The 24225-nt window shown below is 41.9% G+C and overlaps 2 protein-coding genes and 1 long non-coding RNA gene across 4 annotated transcripts in view; 1 reads left to right on the top strand and 2 right to left on the bottom strand.

Moving 5' to 3' along the window:
• The window catches only part of LOC122931070 (zinc finger protein 773-like), a 426553-nt gene that overhangs the window by 328234 nt on the left and 74094 nt on the right, over window positions 1-24225 (top strand). The gene's annotated exons all lie outside the window — the stretch shown is intronic.
• LOC122931073 (gastrula zinc finger protein XlCGF26.1-like) lies at window positions 545-13387 on the bottom strand. 2 transcript variants are annotated; one of them, XM_044284987.1, is made up of 7 exons: window positions 13327-13387; window positions 13074-13209; window positions 8794-8931; window positions 8547-8684; window positions 8360-8457; window positions 5351-5411; window positions 545-2518 (listed from the first exon to the last, which is right to left on the bottom strand). In XM_044284987.1, exons 2-7 carry the CDS (start codon window positions 13207-13209, stop codon window positions 1125-1127), a joined length of 1965 nt encoding a protein of 654 aa, XP_044140922.1. In that variant the 5' UTR covers window positions 13327-13387; the 3' UTR covers window positions 545-1124. The 2 variants fall into 2 exon arrangements, with proteins under 2 accessions (XP_044140922.1, XP_044140923.1); XM_044284988.1 differs by lacking the exons at window positions 13074-13209; window positions 13327-13387 and adding an exon at window positions 10228-11629.
• Window positions 13389-23832, bottom strand: LOC122931089. The gene is made up of 3 exons (XR_006388211.1): window positions 23760-23832; window positions 13525-13692; window positions 13389-13450 (listed from the first exon to the last, which is right to left on the bottom strand). It is a non-coding gene; the product is annotated as an uncharacterized LOC122931089 (long non-coding RNA).

Below are 24225 nucleotides of genomic sequence, written 5' to 3'. Positions count from 1 at the left end.
CCAAGCATGCGAATTAAAGAAGTACTCCCAGGGTCAGGGCAGGCATCACAAGGTCAGAATCCAGGCAAGAGAGCGAAGACTGAGCACAGGCAGAAGAACAGCTCAGGGTAACAGGCACGGAACAGATCAGGGTATACACCATGGATGTCAAACTCATGGCCCTCCAGATGTTGCAAAACTACAACTCCCATCATTTCCCGATAGCTGTAGTATGCCCAGGCATGATGGGAGTTGTAGTTTTGCAACAGCTGGAGGGCCACGAGTTTGACATCCCTGGTATACACACTAAAGGATTATAGCAAGCTAGAGTGACTTGGCAGATCTATTGAGAGCTATTGCAGAGACAGGCAGTGAGGAAACAGCAGAGCCTTTATAGGAAGGCTGATGAGCTCAGTCAAACAGATGAACACAGAGCAAGAGAAAGTTAACCCTTGCAGTACTGAACTGAGATACAACAAACAATGGCCCTAATATACACACAGCAAGCTGGAACCTGAGAGGCGGCCTTGAACCCCCACAGTAACAGAGGGTCTCAGTTATGAGGAAAGATTAAAATAATTACATTTATTTAGTCCTGAGAAGAGACGTCTCTGAAGGAAATGATTAACAAATATATAAATGACCTGCACAAAAAAATAAAATAAAAAACTGTTCCATTTAAAATCCCCTCAAAAAACAAGTGGGCGCTGCCTCTGTCTGAAGAAAAAATAAATAAAAATAATTCTCCAGCAACACGAAAGGCTTTTTTTACCATAACTGTGAATCTGTGAAATAGTCACCGCAGGACATGGTCCCACCAGGAACAGAGGATGGTTTGAAAAAAGACTTGGATGAATTCTTAAAGTTCAATATTAATGCTTATGAAAATGTTTAGAAGTCTGGGTCTCACTCCGCTTTCCTAATTCACATCCCCCATCCCTTGATAGGATTTTGAAACTGTATTATATAACTATACTACAAATTCACCACTGTTATAAGGAAACATCCATTTTTAAAATCGTTTTCTGAAATAATTTAAAAAGTCTTGGATTAGCCCTAAAATGGCTAAAAACAAACAAAAAAAACCCCCACATGGAATGCTCTCCCCTTTCTTCAGCACCGTTCTCTGCAGCACCAGTCGGGGTCTACTGACAGGTTTTGTTTACAAACAGCAGCTGTGATGTTCCAGGATCTGGCACGTGACCGCTGCAGTCAATCACCGCCGTCAGTGGTCTACTAGGATTGGTCTGTGCGGGGAATTGACCTGTGTGAATTCTTAGATGATTCACAAGATGCGCTTTCTGGGTAAAACACTTCCCACATTCAGAACATGAAAATGGCTTCTCTCCTGTGTGAATTTTCTGATGATTCCTAAGAGACTCTTTATGCCTAAAGCATTTCCCACATTCCCCGCATGAAAATGACTTCTCCTCTTTGTGAATTCTCAGATGTTTCTGAAGAGATTCTTTTTGCGTAAAGTATTTTCTACATTCTAGACATGAAAAGGACTTCTCCCCTGTGTGAATTCTTAAATGCTTTACAAGATTTGATTTCTGGGTAAAACACTTTTCACATTCTGGACATGAAAATGGCTTCTCCCCTGTGTGGCTTCTTAGATGTTCCATAAGTTTTGATTTGTGACTGAAACACTTCTCACATTCTGGACATGAAAATGACTTCTCTCCTGTGTGAGTTTTTAGATGCACCACAAGATTTGATTGAGTTGTAAAACATTTTCCACATTCTGAACAGGAAAATGGTTTCTCCCCTGTGTGAATTCTTAGATGTTTCACAAGATATGATTTCTGAGTAAAACATTTCCCACACTGAGGGCATGAGAATGGCTTCTCTCCTGTGTGAATTCTTAGATGTTCCATAAGTTTTGATTTATGACTAAAACATTTGCCACACTCGGAACATGATGGCTTCTCTTCTGTGTGAGTTCTTAGATGTTCCACAAGATTTGATTGAGCTGTAAAACATTTCCCACATTCTGAACATGAAAATGGCTTCTCCCCTGTGTGAGTCCTTAGATGTTCCATAAGTTTCAGTTTCTGACTAAAACATTTCCCACACTCAGAACATGAAAATGGCTTCTCTCCTGTGTGCGTTCTTAGATGTTCCACAAGATTTGATTTCTGGGTACAACATTTCCCACACTCAGGACATGAAAATGGCTTCTCCCCTGTGTGCGTTCTCTGATGTTCAATGAGAACAGATTTATAGGTAAAACATTTTCCACATTCGGAACATGAAAATGGCTTCTCCCCTGTGTGAATTCTCTGATGTTGAGCAAGAACTGATTTATAGGTAAAGCATTTCCCACACTCTAAACACACGTGTTTTCTTTCATCTCTGTGAATCCTCTCATCCACGGAGAGATTTGATTTCTGTTTAAAATGTTTCCCACTTTTAGAACATACAAGCATTCTATCCAATCTACGTCCAGTGGTTTTCTCGCCAGTCCACAATTTATTTTCTACTTCATAGCACTGAGATAAAATGAGATGTTCCTGGGAGCCTCTAGTACGGTCTTCACCTGGAAAGAAAATAATTGATATTTTAATATTTTTTCAAAGTACAGTCAACAAATCAAGATAAGAGGTTCTTCTCTTCCAAGTTACCCATAAAAGTATCACAGAGCAGTGTGCCAAGAACATGGAGTAATCTATACAGCTCCAGAAGTGTGGACACACCTTTTGATTCATTTTTTCTATAAAGTAGATTCATGTTGAAGACATGAAAACAATGAAGGATCACATGGAATTAAGTAGTAAACAACTGTTAAACCAGAATATGTGTTAAATTCTTCACAATTGCCCCTTCGCTTTAATGACAGCTTTGCACACTCTCGGCATTCTCGTAATCAGCTTCATGAGGTAGTTTCCTGGAATGGTTTGGAATGGAAAGTAAACAGAAACAACAGTCCATCATGACCTTAAGACTTGAGGGCAGTCAATCAGGAAAAATTCGAGAACTTTGAAGCTATCCTCAAGCGCAGTCATGAAAACCATCAAATGCTATAATGAAAGTTGGCCCGCACAAGGGCCATTCCAGGAAAGTAAGACCAAAAATTAACTCTGTTGTAGAGTATAAGTTCATTAGTTACCAGCCTCGGAAACTGCAAATTAACAGGACCTCAAACTACAGCCTACACAAATGACTTGCAGAGATCAAGCACCAGACATGTCAACATCAACTGTTCATAGTAAACTGCGAGAATCAGACCTTTATGGTCAAATAGGTGAAAGAGAACCACTACTGAGGAACAAGAAGAGAATTGCATGGGCCAAGAAACACAAGGAAATATGTATTCTGACGAGTACCAATTTGAGATTTCTGGTTTCCAACTCACGTGGCTTTGTGAAACACAAGGATGAGTAAGGCATGGAAGAGGTTTGATGGTGTTGGGGGTGCTTTGCAGATAACATTTTTGTTGAGTTATTTGAAATTCAGGGTATATTTAACCAGCATGGCTACCGCAGCATTCTGCAGTGCCATCCCACCTGGTTTGCGCTTAGTGTGACCATTATTTCGTTTTCAACAGGCCAATGACCTCAAACAAACAAACCTCCATACTATGTATGGACTGGTCGTCTAAGGTAGAGACTGATGGAGTGCTATGTTCGATGACATGGTAGCTGCAATTACCCGACCTTCACCCAGGTAAGATGGTTTGGGATGACTCGGAACGTAGAGATAAGGAAAAGCAGCCAACTAGTGCTCAGCACCTCTAGGAACGTCTTTAAGATTGTTGGTAAACCATTCCAGACAGCTACCTCATGAAGCTGATTGATAGAATGCCAAGAGTCTGCAAAGCTGCCAAAGTAAATTATAACAAGAAAAAACTGTGCTGCTAGAGGTACAAGGACCCAATATTATAAAAAAAAGCATAAATAACCATTAAAAAGTTAACATGTTTCAAAGTGGGCATCACATCTATATCATATCAAGATTTACCTCGGCCTGTTGAAGATGTGATGCCCACATTAAAACGTGTCTACTTTTTAATTAAGAAATAATGAAGAAAATTGCTTTATGGCAGCCACCTGGACCAGAAACATAATGGTCAGGAGCTGACCTTATTGGACTTCTATGGGAGCGTTTTCTGGGTATGCTCTGTGACCTGTGCAGAGGCCATTTTAAAAGCAAGGAGTACATAAGCTTTGATGAGGACCTATTGTGAGTGGTGGATCCTGTCTTATCTACACACAGAGATGATATAATTACAGGCAGGATTATAATTACAGATAAGCAGATAACTGCAGTAAAGTGATCTGTACAGCCCAAGAAGTGGCGCCTGTTATTAGGCTTAGCGGCCAGTGCGAAAACTGCAGGAATTTATTTGTGTTGTTTAAATAGATACAGACATGGAAAATGAATAATATCTTAGCGATTTAATCAAAATGTAATTTTCTTCCACAGGCCTGCTCCTAGTACCCACCCCCCAAGACTTACAGCATGGCCAAATTGTGTAACAGCCGGACTGTCACAAACAATAATACGAGGTCTGTGTTCACCGTAGCCGGAATTCAAGAGAATTGGTACTTAACAATATTGACTGGAATGGTACGGTAAAGATGGCGGAACAAACGGATAAGTCTCTCCCTAAACACGCAACACCAGACATCATTGAGGCTCAAAGGTACCCGAAATGAAAAACCTAATTTTTTATACTGACCCCAACATGAACAGGATGTCATTAGGACCAAGATACAAGAAACAGCAGAACTCAACGAGAAGCAAAGCAAGAGAGATCCAAACTGAAAGGAAGCGAACTGCAAGACGCAGAATCAAAACTGGACTAGAATAACCAGAGAAACGTGACAGGAAGCAAGAGAATATACACGGATACAGATGTACAGAGCTTCTTATTACCTACTGCAAAAGACTAAAAAATAAAAAATAAGAGGGGAAACAGCTTTAGACATCGACATAGAAACTGCCTCTAACAAACTAATAGACAGGAGAAGATGAAACCGCAGGAGAAGTCCTACTACTCGTAACTAAATCTATATTTGCCTTCCAGCCTGTGCATTTCTTCCCCATTTTGTATCATTGTACCAGTGACAAGGAATATGATGGACTAAATGAATTATTAAGCAATAACAGTAACATTAATCATAGTTTTCTAGACTTCCCATCAATGGCCGAGAAGAGAAAATATGAAACAATATTCCTCCGAGCCTTACAGGCAAACAACATGTGGACATCAACTGATCCAACTTACTGGACGAGGAACACAAGAACAATCAGCTGGGATCTACTCCGTATACATCACCTCCATCGGAGGAGGGAGAAGGTTTCCTGTAAACTCAGCCTGCAATGTATAAGGGCAGAAGAAAACCCAGGATTTATGAAAGGCTCTTACCAGTCACTGACACTGATGTGGGGTTCTCCAGGCCACTCGTGCTTCCACTTCCATCACTTTCCTGCAAGGATCACACATGAAGGACATGAGAGACAAGAAAAGGAACCCTAGTTTATCTTATATCCAAGAGAAGGTCAAAACTCCCAGAAAAGATGACCCAACCTGCCCTAAAAGAGAAGGATCTCCTCCAGTGGTGATCAGACAGGACCAACATTCAACCAAATATTTTACTCAAAATAAATGTTATTTGCTACAGGAAATGATCGGCGCTGATCTTGGAGTGGACGCCTTGTTCATCACCACCGGTTCTCAGATTATTCAGAAACGTTGCAGCTTTTACTGTAAAGAGGCCTTTTATCACTGATAACTAAATGTAACTAGAAAGTTCATTGTTGGCATGGTGACTACTATGAAAAGACGTTCACCGTTTTATATTTTAGATTTTCATATTTGCACAGATATATCATTTCACTCCCCCCCCCCCCCTTAGACGCCTGTGGCCCCCAGAACTGACCTGCACATTCTTGTTCTTTGTTTTGGTTTCACTTTGTCATCTCCTTTCCTTCTCCCAGCTGTCACCTATTTGCACTAATTGCCTCCCTTTATATTCCCTCCCATACTGCCTCACTTTGCGGTTTATACTTCTTCCTGGATTGTGTTCACTGCTGGAGGCTGCTGCTGCTGATTCCTCAAGATAAGTCTTTTTCCTTTATTTGTGTTTCCTTGCTGGCTTGATTCTAGGTGACCCTGACTCCGTCCGTATTAAGTGCAGGGAGCCGGTGGTCGTGTCCCCTCACTATTATAGGGTTTTCAGGTGTCACATAGTATTGGGTACGTGGGCATGCAATCGTCTACCATAAAGATCTTTGCATGGGCATAGCAGTCAGGGAGAGCTCTAGGGGTTTTATAGGGCTCACCCATATGCTCCTTAGTTTGGGATCAAGCCAGTCGGATGTTTATTTATAAGTTCCAGCTTTCTGCAACACCATCCGTGACAATTCTAGAGGAGTCTGCACTAATGATTAGTAAAGCAGTAAGATTATGTCCATAACTCCTGAGTCAATGCCTCTTACTGCACATGAGGGAATTCTGCTCGCCTTAGAAGCAGCTGATTGGCATTGAGCTGTCATTTAGTCCATGATATACAGTCATGTGAAAAAATTAGGACACCCTTTGAAAGCATGTGGTTTTTTGTAACATTTTTAATAAAAGGTTATTTCATCTCCGTTTCAACAATACAGAGAGATTAAAGTAATCCAACTAAACAAAGAAAACTGAAGAAAAGTCTTTTCAAGATCTTCTGTAAATGTCATTCTACAAAAATGCCTATTCTAACTGAGGAAAAAGATACGACACCCTCACATGTATTCCCTCTTAAATTGGCTCAGATCTCACACAGGTATATCACACCAGGTGCACATAATTAGTAGATCGTTACTCTGCATGTTGAATGAGGCTTGCCCTATTTAAACCTCAGACATTTAGTTTGGTGTGCTCCTGACTGTTGAAGTGAGAGTGAGCACCATGGTGAGAGCAAAAGAGCTGTCAGAGGACTTCAGAAAAAAGATTGTAGCAGCCTATGAGTCTGGGAAGGGATTTAAAAAGATCTCAAAAGATTTTGAAATCAGCCATTCCACTGTCCGGAAGATAGTCTACAAGTGGAGGGCTTTCAAAACAACTGCCAACATGCCCAGGACTGGTCGCCCCAGCAAGTTCACCCCAAGAGCAGACCGCAAGATGCTAAAAGAGGTCTCCAAAAACCCTAAAGTGTCATCTCGAGAACTACAGCAGGCTCTGGCTACTGTTGATGTAGAAGTACATGCCTCTACAATCAGAAAGAGACTGTACAAGTTTAACTTGCATGGGAGGTGTGCAAGGAGGAAACCTTTGCTTTCCAAGAGAAACATCGAGGCCAGACTGACATTTGCCAGAGATAAAGTTGACAAAGACCAGGACTTCTGGAATAATGTTCTTTGGACAGATGAGTCCAAAATTGAATTATTTGGACACAACAGCAGAGGACATGTTTGGCGTAAACCAAACACAGCATTCCAAGAAAAGAACCTCATACCAACTGTGAAGCATGGAGGTGGAAGTGTCATGGTTTGGGGCTGCTTTGCTGCAGCAGGACCTGGTCAGCTCACCATCATAGAATCCACGATGAATTCTACTGTGTATCAGAAGGTGCTTGAAGAACATGTGAGACCATCAGTTAGAAAATTAAAGCTGAAGCGGAACTGGACCATGCAACATGACAATGACCCAAAACATACTAGTAAATCAACCAAAGATTGGCTGAAAAAGAAGAAATGGAGAGTCCTGGAATGGCCAAGTCAAAGTCCAGATTTGAATCCCATTGAGATGCTGTGGGGTGACTTGAAAAGGGCTGTACGTGCAAGAAACCCCTCAAACATCTCACAGCTGAAAAAGTTCTGCATTGAGGAGTGGGGTAAAATTTCCTCAGACCGATGTCGAAGACTGGTAGATGGCTACAAGAACCGTCTCACTGCAGTTATTTCAGCCAAAGGAGGTAACACTCGCTATTAGGGGCAAGGGTGTCCTATCTTTTTCCTCAGTTAGAATAGGCATTTTTGTAGAATGACATTTACAGAAGATCTTGAAAAGACTTTTCTTCAGTTTTCTTTGTTTAGTCGGATTACTTTAATCTCTCTGTATTGTTGAAACGGAGATGAAATAACCTTTTATTAAAAATGTTACAAAAAACCACATGCTTTCAAAGGGTGTCCTAATTTTTTCACATGACTGTACATCTACACTGCACAACTTTACATTTATCCATAATGAATATCAATGGCTGAGTAGATGTCCAAACAGGTGGAAGTTTAAACACAATCTACTATAAAACCAGAAACTACTTGTAGCCACGACCGACCACAGTCAGCACCCTCATCACATACAGCGTCCACTCCACTTCTGCTGGAGAAGAGGAGTAGAAAGCTTCATTACATCAATCTACACAGAATCTACAGGAATCTCAGCCTCACCTACCTGATAAACCAGTGGGACATTTGGCTTCTCCTCTGGACACTCTTGGGAATGTAGAGGACTAGGACACCTCTCTGGTAGATTTTTCTGACTGGATCCATCTATAGAAATATACACAGTGTCTATTGGGACGAGTCTAGGTGACCCCTAAACCAGGACTCTCCCCTACATCAGGAAGGTCTCCTCTTACCTGGTGATGTAAGGGGTTGGTGATTTTCTGCCTTAAGGTCCTGATGATCCAGTGCGATATTAGGCTTCTCCTCTAGACAGTCCTGGGAATACAGAGGACTAGGACATCTCTCTGGTGGATTTCTCTGACTGGATCCATCTATAGAAATATACACAGAGACCGATTACATCGTCTATATGCAATAATCAGATGAGGGGTGATCCCCAAACCTGGTCTCTCCTCTATAATCAGGAAGGTTCCTTCTTACCTAATGATGTGAGGAGCTTCTGAGTCTCCATCAAGAGGCCCATATGATCCAGTGGGACATTCGGCTTCTCCTCTGGACAGTCCTGGAAATACAGATGACCGGGACATCTCTCTGGTGGATCTCTCTGACTGGATCCTTCTATAGGAAATATACACAGTGACTGAATACATTGAGGCACATTTACCAAGACTGGCTTTTTAAGCTGGTCTTCCCCCCCCTGCACTGCCATAGTAGACTGCTGGTGGTGTGTGCCTCATCATAAATCAGGGACATCAATGGCAGTATACGAGCCTGCTGAAAGTATAAAATAATAGTTGCAAATCCCTTGTAAATATGCCCCATTGCCTGGCAGCACAGTCATGAATGGGTTAAAGCCCCATGGGTACAACTAGACAAGACAGGTTAAGCAGCAGCGATCAATTACCAATTACCATGAACCCTTAAAAACTGAGCAGGAGGATGGAGCCAGTGTCTTGTGATGTGACTTAGTTCAGTGTTATTCTGCACTCAGGATTGCACCCTCTACTTACCCGGGTAAGAAAGGCAGACAATGTGCACCTACCATAGTTACACTGCTGTATGTTACCTGGCACTCTATGGATGATGTATCTGCTCTGACCATGTTGTGGTCGCCCTCAGAGTTCTCATACTGTGTACATTATCTTATTAGGTGTCCGCCTCTCATGGTGACGCTGAATGTCCCTGCAAACGTCAGATCGCATCTGTTACCCAGCTTAATGCATGGCAGGTAGCAGCTCGGGAGACTGACTGGAAATCCCTAATTTTTTTTAGGTATTTCGACTTTAGCAAGTCTGGAAATCCAGACACTGCAGGGAATCTAGCATCTTTTACCAGATGACTTTACTTTCTATGTCTCATGTGAAACCAATGAAAGGGTTAATACGAACTATTCAGAATGCTTATGTTGAAGAGCTGACCTTTAGCTCACCAGACCGCCCATCCTCTCTCTCTACCTACACACTTGTGTTTCCGTACATTTACAGCAGATATTAACCACTATGACACATTGCGGTCACTGGTGTTGAGCGAAGCGAGCTTTCAGGTGCTTCATCTGAAGTCACTTAGTTCAAAACTTCGGAATAATACTGTACGGAGATCCGTCTCCATACAGTATTAGAAGGTCTGGCCCCGATGAGCCGAAGTTAGCTATTCACAAAGTTGTGTGTGACTTCGTTGAATAATTCGGTAGATGATTTCTAAAGTGGAAAACCACTTTTATACTTGAAACCGACCTTGGTTTGGGTTCCAACTAGTACCTCGGAACCGAAGCCAAGTTCGGTTTCAAGTTTTAAAGTGGTTTTCCCACTTTAAACTTTCAAGGTGTAGTATGGCCAGATTCCAAACGAGGGCACTATGAATCTGGCTGAGTCAGTTACAGCAAGACGTGTAGAGAAGAGATCCTATGGAGCTTACCTTTATTTAAGTCTGAATCAGGGTTCCTCTGTGATGCTCCCACGGAAAATTTGGCAAGAAGAAGGGATGGTCATCCAACCTAAGAGATCTCAGAGCGGTCAGACTGACCTTAGCTCACTTGCAACATTACCCTTGCAACCACCAAATGCTTGTTCAGTCAAGCTAATTTACCACACGGTTCATTTTAATAAACAGGCTACAAGGGTCTTTTTCCAGAAGAGTGGAGCCTCAACTCTACAATCTTCTCGTGGATAGTGAAGAAGTGATGGAAACAAGATCTGGAGGCTATGGCGACAGACAGAAAATACTATAAAATCCAACTTTGCTCTCACCATGCTCTATCAATCGGATAAGTCATAGGCTTTCTTTCATAAAGGCTTTACTTCTCCTGGTTCCTGTAGTGAATCTCGAAAGACAGTTACTGGAGTCTGCCAGGCATTCCAGACCTTCTCCTACAGAAGAGGTGTCTTCTTCGTTCAAACAAGTTGCATCAGACGGCATGGAAGCTAGCAAGGACAACTTTGAGGCTGTTAACACTATGCTAGTCATTGTGGAATGTATTTTAAAAAAAATCACCACAATCAAGGAACAGTTGCAAAGCAAGGTTTCTAAACACCATCTCGTCAGGTTTTTTCTTCAGAGCCTTAAGGTATCTCAGGCTAGAATTTCATTGCCTGCACCTTCTTGGGGTTGTCTATATAGTGTTAGATGCACCAACTAAACATCTTTTTATAATATAAGAGGATTCTTCTCTTCTTCTTCACCTCTACAAAGCTTATTAGTAAATACAGTATCTGTACATAAAAGTGACCTTATCTCCGAGATCTAGGATCCAAAAGGACATTGTTTGATCCATGAAACACCCAAGAAATTTCTTTGCTCAATTAGAGTTGGTATTTAAACAGTCCTCCTCAACATGCTGTTCACATTCTAACATCATGAGCCCAAGACGACACCTAACAATTTATCAACAGTACCTTGCCATTGCAAGGCTTGAAGCAGGATGTTCACAGATGTAAGTGGCCCCTGAGTTAGAGTATCAGAGATACAGAGAGACTGGAAGAGTCACAGGAAGGCAGAGAAGTGGACATCCTTTGGCACATCCCACCACACTGATGACCGCTTCATTGTGAACAATGCCCTACAGAAACGGATGATGAATGCCACACAACTCCAGGCACATGTAAGGCAGGTGAGAGGCAGCCAAGTGTCACGTCAGACTATTTAAAACCTTTTACATCAGTGTGGTCTGCGTACTAGACAACCTTCAAGGGAAACTGACCATAGGCGCCATCGTCTTGCATGGGCCAGGGAGCATCTACGCCTGACGAGGGACCAGTGGGCCTCAGTGCTGTTCACTGATGGAAGTCGATTCACGCTGAGCAGAAATGATGGCCGCCAAAGATGTTGGAGACGTCAAGGAGAGCGCTATGCATCAGCCACTGTTGTCACCAGACGAGCCTGTGGTGGTGGTGGTGATGTTACAGCGTGGGCAGGTGTGTCCAGTCAATACAGAACTGCTCTACACTGTGTGAATGGTCCAGTGACAAGCCCAAATTACTTGAAGAACATCAGTAATCCAGTCATTGTGCCTCTGCAGGAACAACACAGGTCTAATGTCATCTTCATGGAGGACAATGCGCCAGCTCATAGAGGTCGCATCATTAGGGAAAGGCTGCTGGATACTGGGGAATAGAATGGCCTGCACTTTCTCCAGACCTGAATCCCATTGAAAACCAATGGAAACAGCTGAATCGCTGTGTAGAGGCTCGCAACTCTGTACCCCAGAACCTCAATGACCCGAGGGCCGCCCTTCAAGAAGAGTTGGATGCCATGCCTCAGCAGACAATAAGTCGACTTGTGAACAGCAGGAGATGTTGTTGTCAAGCTGTAATTGATGCTCAAGCGCACATGACAAGTTCCTGAGACATTTTGTGGGGGTATACCCAGTACTGGTGTCAGCTTTTCAATAAAATGTTTGCGATGAGGAAATCACCATTGCTGCTTCTACTTAATGCCCGACTTTCATGGTAAAATATCCCTGCAGCCGTTTTCAATAAATTTCACCTTAAAGCCAAATATTCCTAACTTTTTTGTGAATAGTGAATATGCAAAGAACAGATACCTTCAGAGAATCTGAGGCCCAGTTTATTCATCACCAACGACCCAATAAGGCCAGTAATACCAGTACAGCGGTGAATCAAGGGATCTGTTGAGAAGTGCTACCAGTTTCGTCAGCGACTATGTCTGTTCCACTATCATGTCCCGGGCTGAAGTGGACACTTAACACTGGAACAAATTTGCAATGCTACCGCATGATCCGCGTCTTCACCCTTCATGGATGTTCCCAGGCTGGACATTCTCACGATATACGCCTCTGTGTACCATAGAATATTTGAATGGGGTCTTCTGTCTCACCTAAACACTGCTTTGTAAGTCCCATTCATGACTGTGCTGATGTAAGACGTCCAGGAAAACAAAAACAAAAAAATTCCTTAAATTTTCATTTCGTGTAGTCCACAGGCAGCACAACGTTCCTCTTCCTTCAAATTCAATCATTGAATATTGCTTTATAAAAATTACACTCCAGCTCCTTCCTCCTGCTCATCCTTATAGGGACCATGGTGATTGGTTAATTGTTTGATTGATCATTACTGATTATCTGTCTCTGTCTAGTTGTATAGAGGGGGCTTCAACCCATTCTTGACTGTGCTGTCTATGGACTACAGGAAATAAATAGTTTTAGGCAAATATATTTTTGCTATATATGATGATCAGATGAGAGGTGAGTCTTGGTGACCCTCACACCTGGACTCTCCACCAAAATCAGGAACATTTCCTTTTACCCAGTGATGTGAGGAGATGGCGATTCTCCATCTTCAGGTCATGATGATCTATTGCGACATTTGGCTTCTCCTCTGGACATTCCTGGGAATACAGAGGACTGTGACATCTCTCTGGTGGATATCTGACTGGATCCATCTATAGGAAAATAGTAAATACTGAATACATGGTCTATATCTGATGATCAGATTAGGGGTGAGTCTAGGTGACCCTAAACCTGGTCTCTCCTCTATAATCTGGAAGGTCTCCTCTTACCTGGTGATGTGAGGCACTGGTGATTCTCCATCATGACGTCCTTGTACATATCCTTGTGTCCTTTTAAATACTCCCACTCCTCCAGGGAGAAATAGACAGCGACATCCTGACACCTTATAGGAACCTGACAACACCAAGATACAGTCATTACCAGACCCCTCCCTTGGCGTTATTGAATAATGTCCCAGCAGCGCTCACCTCTCCGGTCAGCAGGTCAGTGATCCTGTTGGTAAGTTCTAGGATCTTCTGCTCATGTATCAGTGAATGAGGTGGAGGCTCGGTGATGGGGCTCTGGGTCCTGCTCCGTCCTCCTGACACACGAGGTGTTACACACTCATCAGACGACTTCTTCACTACTGTGTAACCCTGTGTATGGGGAGACGCCGATCACCACAGAGACTACACTTCTGCCCTAATCTTCCAGTAGAAGGTTTGGAAATGATCTACTACTACATGAAAGCAGTTTATGTGGATAAACGCCCTGACAGTGTGGCCTTCAGAGAGAACCTATGTCTTCTCCAGGTGACAACCTGTAAGCTCTGGTCACTGCTAGAATCCATGGTCCAGAACAACAATAAACATTCTTGATGCTGTATGTGACAGAACACATTATCTCGATACCAGCGCTGATCCATAAGCTCCATAAGAGATCGTGGAGCAGAACCGGGTTAGGAAACGCTGTATTGGGCAATGGTTTTCACATATAAAGCAGTGTGCTGTATACCTCCTCCCTCACAGATCAGTACACCGCTGTATATACTATATATCTGTACACAGGTATATACACAGTGCACATATACAGTATATACAGCAGTGTGCTGTATACCTCCTCCCTCACAGATCAGTACACCGCTGTATATACTATATATCTGTACACAGTGCACATATACAGTATATAGAGCAGTGTGCTGTATACCTCCTCCCTCACAGATCAGTACACCGCTGTATATACTATATATATATCTGTACACAGGTATATACACAGTGCACATATACAGTATATACCGCAGTGTGCTGTATACCTCCTCCCTCACAGATCAGTACACCGCTGTATATACTATATATCTGTATACAGGTATATACACAGTGCACATATACAGTATATAGAGCAGTGTGCTGTATACCTCCTCCCTCACAGATCAGTACACTGCTGTATATACTATATATCTGTACACAGGTATATACACAGTACACATACACAGTATATACCGCAGTGTGCTGTATACCTCCTCCCTCACAGATCAGTACACCGCTGTATATACTATATATATATCTGTACACAGGTATATACACAGTGCACATATACAGTATATACAGCAGTGTGCTGTATACCTCCTCCCTCACAGATCAGTACACCGCTGTATATACTATATATCTGTATACAGGTATATACACAGTGCACATATACAGTATATACAGCAGTGTGCTGTATACCTCCTCCCTCACAGATCAGTACACCGCTGTATATACTATATATCTGTACACAGGTATATACACAGTGCACATATACAGTATATACCGCAGTGTGCTGTATACCTCCTCCCTCACAGATCAGTACACCGCTGTATATACTATATATCTGTACACAGGTATATACACAGTGCACATATACAGTATATACAGCAGAGTGCTGTATATACTATATATATCTGTACACAGGTATATACACAGTGCACATATACAGTATATACCGCAGTGTGCTGTATACCTCCTCCCTCACAGATCAGTACACCGCTGTATATACTATATATATCTGTATACAGGTATATACACAGTGCACATATACAGTATATACCGCAGTGTACTGTATACCTCCTCCCTCACAGATCAGTACACCGCTGTATATACTATATATCTGTACACAGGTATATACACAGTGCACATATACAGTAAATACAGCAGTGTGCTGTATACCTCCTCCCTCACAGATCAGTACACCGCTGTATATACTATATATCTGTACACAGGTATATACACAGTGCACATATACAGTATATACCGCAGTGTGCTGTATACCTCCTCCCTCACAGATCAGTACACCGCTGTATATACTATATATCTGTACACAGGTATATACACAGTGCACATATACAGTATATACAGCAGAGTGCTGTATATACTATATATCTCTTTATACAGGTATATACACAGTGCACATATACAGTATATAGAACAGTGTACTGTATACCTCCTCCCTCACAGATCAGTACACCGCTGTATATACTATATATCTGTACACAGGTATATACACAGTGCACATACACAGTATATACAGCAGTGTGCTGTATACCTCCTCCCTCACAGATCAGTACACCGCTGTATATACTATATATCTGTACACAGGTATATACACAGTGCACATATACAGTATATACAGCAGTGTGCTGTATACCTCCTCCCTCACAGATCAGTACACCGCTGTATATACTATATATCTGTACACAGGTATATACACAGTGCACATATACAGTATATACAGCAGTGTGCTGTATACCTCCTCCCTCACAGATCAGTGCACCGCTGTATATACTATATATCTGTACACAGGTATATACACAGTGCACATATACAGTATATACAGCAGTGTGCTGTATACCTCCTCCCTCACAGATCAGTACACCGCTGTATATACTATATATCTGTACACAGGTATATACACAGTGCACATATACAGTATATACAGCAGTGTGCTGTATACCTCCTCCCTCACAGATCAGTGCACCGCTGTATATACTATATATCTGTACACAGGTATATACACAGTGCACATATACAGTATATACCGCAGTGTGCTGTATACCTCCTCCCTCACAGATCAGTACACCGCTGTATATACTATATATCTGTACACAGGTATATGCACAGTGCACATATACAGTATATACCGCAGTGTGCTGTATACCTCCTCCCTCACAGATCAGTACACCGCTGTATATACTATATATATCTGTACACAGGTATATACACAGTGCACATATACAGTATATACCGCAGTGTGCTGTATACCTCCTCCCTCACAGATCAGTACACCGCTGTATATACTATATATATCTGTATACAGGTATATACACAGTGCACATATACAGTATACCGCAGTGTACTGTATACCTCCTCCCTCACAGATCAGTACACCGCTGTATATACTATATATCTGTACACAGGTATATACACAGTGCACATATACAGTATATACAGCAGTGTGCTGTATACCTCCTCCCTCACAGATCAGTACACCGCTGTATATACTATATATCTGTACACAGGTATATACACAGTGCACATATACAGTATATACAGCAGTGTGCTGTATACCTCCTCCCTCACAGATCAGTACACCGCTGTATATACTATATATCTGTACACAGGTATATACACAGTGCACATATACAGTATATACAGCAGTGTACTGTATACCTCCTCCCTCACAGATCAGTACACCGCTGTATATACTATATATATATATCTGTACACAGGTATATACACAGTGCACATACACAGTATATACCGCAGTGTGCTGTATACCTCCTCCCTCACAGATCAGTACACCGCTGTATATCCTATATATCTGTACACAGGTATATACACAGTGCACATATACAGTATATACCGCAGTGTGCTGTATACCTCCTCCCTCACAGATCAGTACACCGCTGTATATACTATATATCTGTACACAGGTATATACACAGTGCACATATACAGTATATACAGCAGTGTGCTGTATACCTCCTTCCTCACAGATCAGTACACCGCTGTATATACTATATATCTGTACACAGGTATATACACAGTGCACATATACAGTATATACAGCAGTGTGCTGTATACCTCCTCCCTCACAGATCAGTGCACCGCTGTATATACTATATATCTGTACACAGGTATATACACAGTGCACATATACAGTATATACAGCAGTGTGCTGTATACCTCCTCCCTCACAGATCAGTGCACCGCTGTATATACTATATATCTGTACACAGGTATATACACAGTGCACATATACAGTATATAGAGCAGTGTGCTGTATACCTCCTCCCTCACAGATCAGTGCACCGCTGTATATACTATATATCTGTACACAGGTATATACACAGTGCACATATACAGTATATACCTCCTCCCTCACAGATCAGTACACCGCTGTATATACTATATATCTGTACACAGGTATATACACAGTGCACATATACAGTATATACCGCAGTGTACTGTATACCTCCTCCCTCACAGATCAGTACACCGCTGTATATACTATATATCCATACACAGGTATATACACAGTGCACATATACAGTATATACAGCAGTGTACTGTATACCTCCTCCCTCACAGATCAGTACACCGCTGTATATACTATATATCTGTATACAGGTATATACACAGTGCTCATATACAGTATATACAGCAGTGTGCTGTATACCTCCTCCCTCACAGATCAGTACACAGCTGTATATACTATATATCTGTATACAGGTATATACACAGTGCACATATACAGTATATACAGCAGTGTGCTGTATACCTCCTCCCTCACAGATCAGTACACCGCTGTATATACTATATATATATCTGTACACAGGTATATACACAGTGCACATATACAGTATATACCGCAGTGTGCTGTATACCTCCTCCCTCACAGATCAGTACACCGCTGTATATACTATATATCTGTATACAGGTATATACACAGTGCACATATACAGTATGTACAGCAGAGTGCTGTATATACTATATATCTCTTTATACAGGTATATACACAGTGCACATATACAGTATATACAGCAGTGTGCTGTATACCTCCTCCCTCACAGATCAGTGCACCGCTGTATATACTATATATCTGTACACAGGTATATACACAGTGCACATATACAGTATATACAGCAGTGTGCTGTATACCTCCTCCCTCACAGATCAGTGCACCGCTGTATATACTATATATCTGTACACAGGTATATACACAGTGCACATATACAGTATATAGAGCAGTGTGCTGTATACCTCCTCCCTCACAGATCAGTGCACCGCTGTATATACTATATATCTGTACACAGGTATATACACAGTGCACATATACAGTATATACCTCCTCCCTCACAGATCAGTACACCGCTGTATATACTATATATCTGTACACAGGTATATACACAGTGCACATATACAGTATATACCGCAGTGTACTGTATACCTCCTCCCTCACAGATCAGTACACCGCTGTATATACTATATATCCATACACAGGTATATACACAGTGCACATATACAGTATATACAGCAGTGTACTGTATACCTCCTCCCTCACAGATCAGTACACCGCTGTATATACTATATATCTGTATACAGGTATATACACAGTGCTCATATACAGTATATACAGCAGTGTGCTGTATACCTCCTCCCTCACAGATCAGTACACAGCTGTATATACTATATATCTGTATACAGGTATATACACAGTGCACATATACAGTATATACAGCAGTGTGCTGTATACCTCCTCCCTCACAGATCAGTGCACCGCTGTATATACTATATATCTGTACACAGGTATATACACAGTGCACATATACAGTATATACCGCAGTGTGCTGTATACCTCCTCCCTCACAGATCAGTACACCGCTGTATATACTATATATCTGTACACAGGTATATGCACAGTGCACATATACAGTATATACCGCAGTGTGCTGTATACCTCCTCCCTCACAGATCAGTACACCGCTGTATATACTATATATATATCTGTACACAGGTATATACACAGTGCACATATACAGTATATACCGCAGTGTGCTGTATACCTCCTCCCTCACAGATCAGTACACCGCTGTATATACTATATATATCTGTATACAGGTATATACACAGTGCACATATACAGTATATACCGCAGTGTACTGTATACCTCCTCCCTCACAGATCAGTACACCGCTGTATATACTATATATCTGTACACAGGTATATACACAGTGCACATATACAGTATATACAGCAGTGTGCTGTATACCTCCTCCCTCACAGATCAGTACACCGCTGTATATACTATATATCTGTACACAGGTATATACACAGTGCACATATACAGTATATACAGCAGTGTGCTGTATACCTCCTCCCTCACAGATCAGTACACCGCTGTATATACTATATATCTGTACACAGGTATATACACAGTGCACATATACAGTATATACAGCAGTGTACTGTATACCTCCTCCCTCACAGATCAGTACACCGCTGTATATACTATATATATATCTGTACACAGGTATATACACAGTGCACATACACAGTATATACCGCAGTGTGCTGTATACCTCCTCCCTCACAGATCAGTACACCGCTGTATATCCTATATATCTGTACACAGGTATATACACAGTGCACATATACAGTATATACCGCAGTGTGCTGTATACCTCCTCCCTCACAGATCAGTACACCGCTGTATATACTATATATCTGTACACAGGTATATACACAGTGCACATATACAGTATATACAGCAGTGTGCTGTATACCTCCTTCCTCACAGATCAGTACACCGCTGTATATACTATATATCTGTACACAGGTATATAAACAGTGCACATATACAGTATATACAGCAGTGTGCTGTATACCTCCTTCCTCACAGATCAGTACACCGCTGTATATACTATATATCTGTACACAGGTATATACACAGTGCACATATACAGTATATACAGCAGTGTGCTGTATACCTCCTCCCTCACAGATCAGTGCACCGCTGTATATACTATATATCTGTACACAGGTATATACACAGTGCACATATACAGTATATAGAGCAGTGTGCTGTATACCTCCTCCCTCACAGATCAGTGCACCGCTGTATATACTATATATCTGTACACAGGTATATACACAGTGCACATATACAGTATATACCTCCTCCCTCACAGATCAGTACACCGCTGTATATACTATATATCTGTACACAGGTATATACACAGTGCACATATACAGTATATACCGCAGTGTACTGTATACCTCCTCCCTCACAGATCAGTACACCGCTGTATATACTATATATCCATACACAGGTATATACACAGTGCACATATACAGTATATACAGCAGTGTACTGTATACCTCCTCCCTCACAGATCAGTACACCGCTGTATATACTATATATCTGTATACAGGTATATACACAGTGCTCATATACAGTATATACAGCAGTGTGCTGTATACCTCCTCCCTCACAGATCAGTACACAGCTGTATATACTATATATCTGTACACAGGTATATACACAGTGCACATATACAGTATATACAGCAGTGTGCTGTATACCTCCTCCCTCACAGATCAGTGCACTGCTGTATATACTATATATCTGTACACAGGTATATACACAGTGCACATATACAGTATATAGAGCAGTGTGCTGTATACCTCCTCCCTCACAGATCAGTGCACCGCTGTATATACTATATATCTGTACACAGGTATATACACAGTGCACATATACAGTATATACCTCCTCCCTCACAGATCAGTACACCGCTGTATATACTATATATCTGTACACAGGTATATACACAGTGCACATATACAGTATATACCGCAGTGTACTGTATACCTCCTCCCTCATCAGTACACCGCTGTATATACTATATATCCGTACACAGGTATATACACAGTGCACATATACAGTATATACAGCAGTGTGCTGTATACCTCCTCCCTCACAGATCAGTACACCGCTGTATATACTATATATCTGTACACAGGTATATACACAGTGCACATATACAGTATATACAGCAGTGTGCTGTATACCTCCTCCCTCACAGATCAGTGCACCGCTGTATATACTATATATCTGTACACAGGTATATACACAGTGCACATATACAGTATATAGAGCAGTGTGCTGTATACCTCCTCCCTCACAGATCAGTACACCGCTGTATATACTATATATCTGTACACAGGTATATACACAGTGCACATATACAGTATATAGAGCAGTGTGCTGTATACCTCCTCCCTCACAGATCAGTACACCGCTGTATATACTATATATCCGTACACAGGTATATACACAGTGCACATATACAGTATATAGAGCAGTGTGCTGTATACCTCCTCCCTCACAGATCAGTACACCGCTGTATATACTATATATCTGTACACAGGTATATACACAGTGCACATATACAGTATATACCGCAGTGTGCTGTATACCTCCTCCCTCACAGATCAGTGCACCGCTGTATATACTATATATATCTGTATACAGGTATATACACAGTGCACATATACAGTATATACCGCAGAGTGCTGTATACCTCCTCCCTCACAGATCAGTACACCGCTGTATATACTATATATCTGTACACAGGTATATACACAGTGCACATATACAGTATATACCGCAGTGTGCTGTATACCTCCTCCCTCACAGATCAGTACACCGCTGTATATACTATATATCCGTACACAGGTATATACACAGTGCACATATACAGTATATACAGCAGTGTACTGTATACCTCCTCCCTCACAGATCAGTACACCGCTGTATATACTATATATATCTGTACACAGGTATATACACAGTGCACATATACAGTATATAGAACAGTGTACTGTATACCTCCTCCCTCACAGATCAGTGCACCGCTGTATATACTATATATCTGTACACAGGTATATACACAGTGCACATATACAGTATATACCGCAGTGTGCTGTATACCTCCTCCCTCACAGATCAGTGCACCGCTGTATATACTATATATCTGTATACAGGTATATACACAGTGCACATATACAGTATATACCGCAGTGTGCTGTATACCTCCTCCCTCACAGATCAGTGCACCGCTGTATATACTATATATCCGTACACAGGTATATACACAGTGCACATATACAGTATATACAGCAGTGTGCTTTATACCTCCTCCCTCACAGATCAGTACACCGCTGTATATACTATATATCCGTACACAGGTATATACACAGTGCACATATACAGTATATACAGCAGTGTGCTGTATACCTCCTCCCTCACAGATCAGTACACCGCTGTATATACTATATATCTGTACACAGGTATATACACAGTGCACATATACAGTATATACCGCAGTGTGCTGTATACCTCCTCCCTCACAGATCAGTGCACCGCTGTATATACTATATATCTGTACACAGGTATATACACAGTGCACATATACAGTATATACAGCAGTGTGCTGTATACCTCCTCCCTCACAGATCAGTACACCGCTGTATATACTATATATCTGTACACAGGTATATACACAGTGCACATATACAGTATATACAGCAGTGTGCTGTATACCTCCTCCCTCACAGATCAGTACACCGCTGTATATACTATATATCCATACACAGGTATATACACAGTGCACATATACAGTATATACAGCAGTGTACTGTATACCTCCTCCCTCACAGATCAGTACACCGCTGTATATACTATATATCTGTATACAGGTATATACACAGTGCTCATATACAGTATATACAGCAGTGTGCTGTATACCTCCTCCCTCACAGATCAGTACACAGCTGTATATACTATATATCTGTACACAGGTATATACACAGTGCACATATACAGTATATACCGCAGTGTGCTGTATACCTCCTCCCTCACAGATCAGTACACCGCTGTATATACTATATATCTGTACACAGGTATATACACAGTGCACATATACAGTATATACAGCAGTGTGCTGTATACCTCCTTCCTCACAGATCAGTACACCGCTGTATATACTATATATCTGTACACAGGTATATACACAGTGCACATATACAGTATATACAGCAGTGTGCTGTATACCTCCTCCCTCACAGATCAGTGCACCGCTGTATATACTATATATCTGTACACAGGTATATACACAGTGCACATATACAGTATATACAGCAGTGTGCTGTATACCTCCTCCCTCACAGATCAGTGCACCGCTGTATATACTATATATCCATACACAGGTATATACACAGTGCACATATACAGTATATACCGCAGTGTGCTTTATACCTCCTCCCTCACAGATCAGTGCACCGCTGTATATACTATATATCCGTACACAGGTATATACACAGTGCACATATACAGTATATACAGCAGTGTGCTGTATACCTCCTCCCTCACAGATCACTACACCGCTGTATATCCACTGCACCTAGTCTACACATACCACGTGACCATAGACAACATGTGACGTCATTCCTCGTCACAGCCAGTCCATTCTGCCCGGGATTCCGCAGTCGGCAGAGTCACTCCCTCCCTGACAGCAGCGCCGCGCACTGAGAGGCTGACGGCGGGGCCACTACACAGGTCCGGGACTAGTCCTGCAGCATGATGGGGGTTGTAGTCACGCAGGACATGACCTCCGATCACTTACCCATCACTCCTCCAGTCCGGGTCCTCTTGGCTACACACATTGATCATGTGACCCAGTGAGGTGTGACGTCACCAGAAGAGGCGGGGACTTCTGATTACTTCCTGCTAGTCATGTGATGTAGCGTTACTGTCATAAATGAAGGGGCGGGGCTTGTAGGGCAACAGGAAGAAGTCTGATCTGTACAGGAGGGAGTAATTTACATGGGACTGTATGGGAGAGAAGACTGGAGGGAGGGGGGGATGGTATTTACATAGGACTGTATAGGAGAGAAGACTGGAGGGAGGGGGTGATGGTATTTACATGGGACTGTATGTGAGAGAAGACTGGAGGGATGGTATTTACATAGGACTGTATGTTAGAGAAGACTGGAGGGAGGGGGTGATGTTATTTACATGGGACTGTATGTTATAGAAGACAAGTGAGGGGAGTGATGTTATTTACATGGGACTGTATGTTAGAGAAGACT

The sequence above is a fragment of the Bufo gargarizans genome, chromosome 3 (genome assembly GCF_014858855.1).
Source record: "Bufo gargarizans isolate SCDJY-AF-19 chromosome 3, ASM1485885v1, whole genome shotgun sequence".
Taxonomy (NCBI): domain Eukaryota; kingdom Metazoa; phylum Chordata; class Amphibia; order Anura; family Bufonidae; genus Bufo; species Bufo gargarizans.
Note: the sequence above shows the minus strand (reverse complement) of the source record. Positions and strands in the feature narration are given on the sequence as shown.

Excerpts from the sequence above, each read along its gene's own strand:
- LOC122931073 (XM_044284987.1), bottom strand. The coding sequence starts at position 13,209 with ATGGATCCAGTCAGATATCCACCAGAGAGATGTCACAGTCCTCTGTAT. Across the intron at positions 8,458-8,546 it reads CCAACCCCTTACATCACCAG|ATGGATCCAGTCAGAAAAAT; the intron begins GTAAGAGGAGAC and ends ATATTTCTATAG. Across the intron at positions 5,412-8,359 it reads ATGTCCCACTGGTTTATCAG|GAAAGTGATGGAAGTGGAAG; the intron begins GTAGGTGAGGCT and ends TGATCCTTGCAG.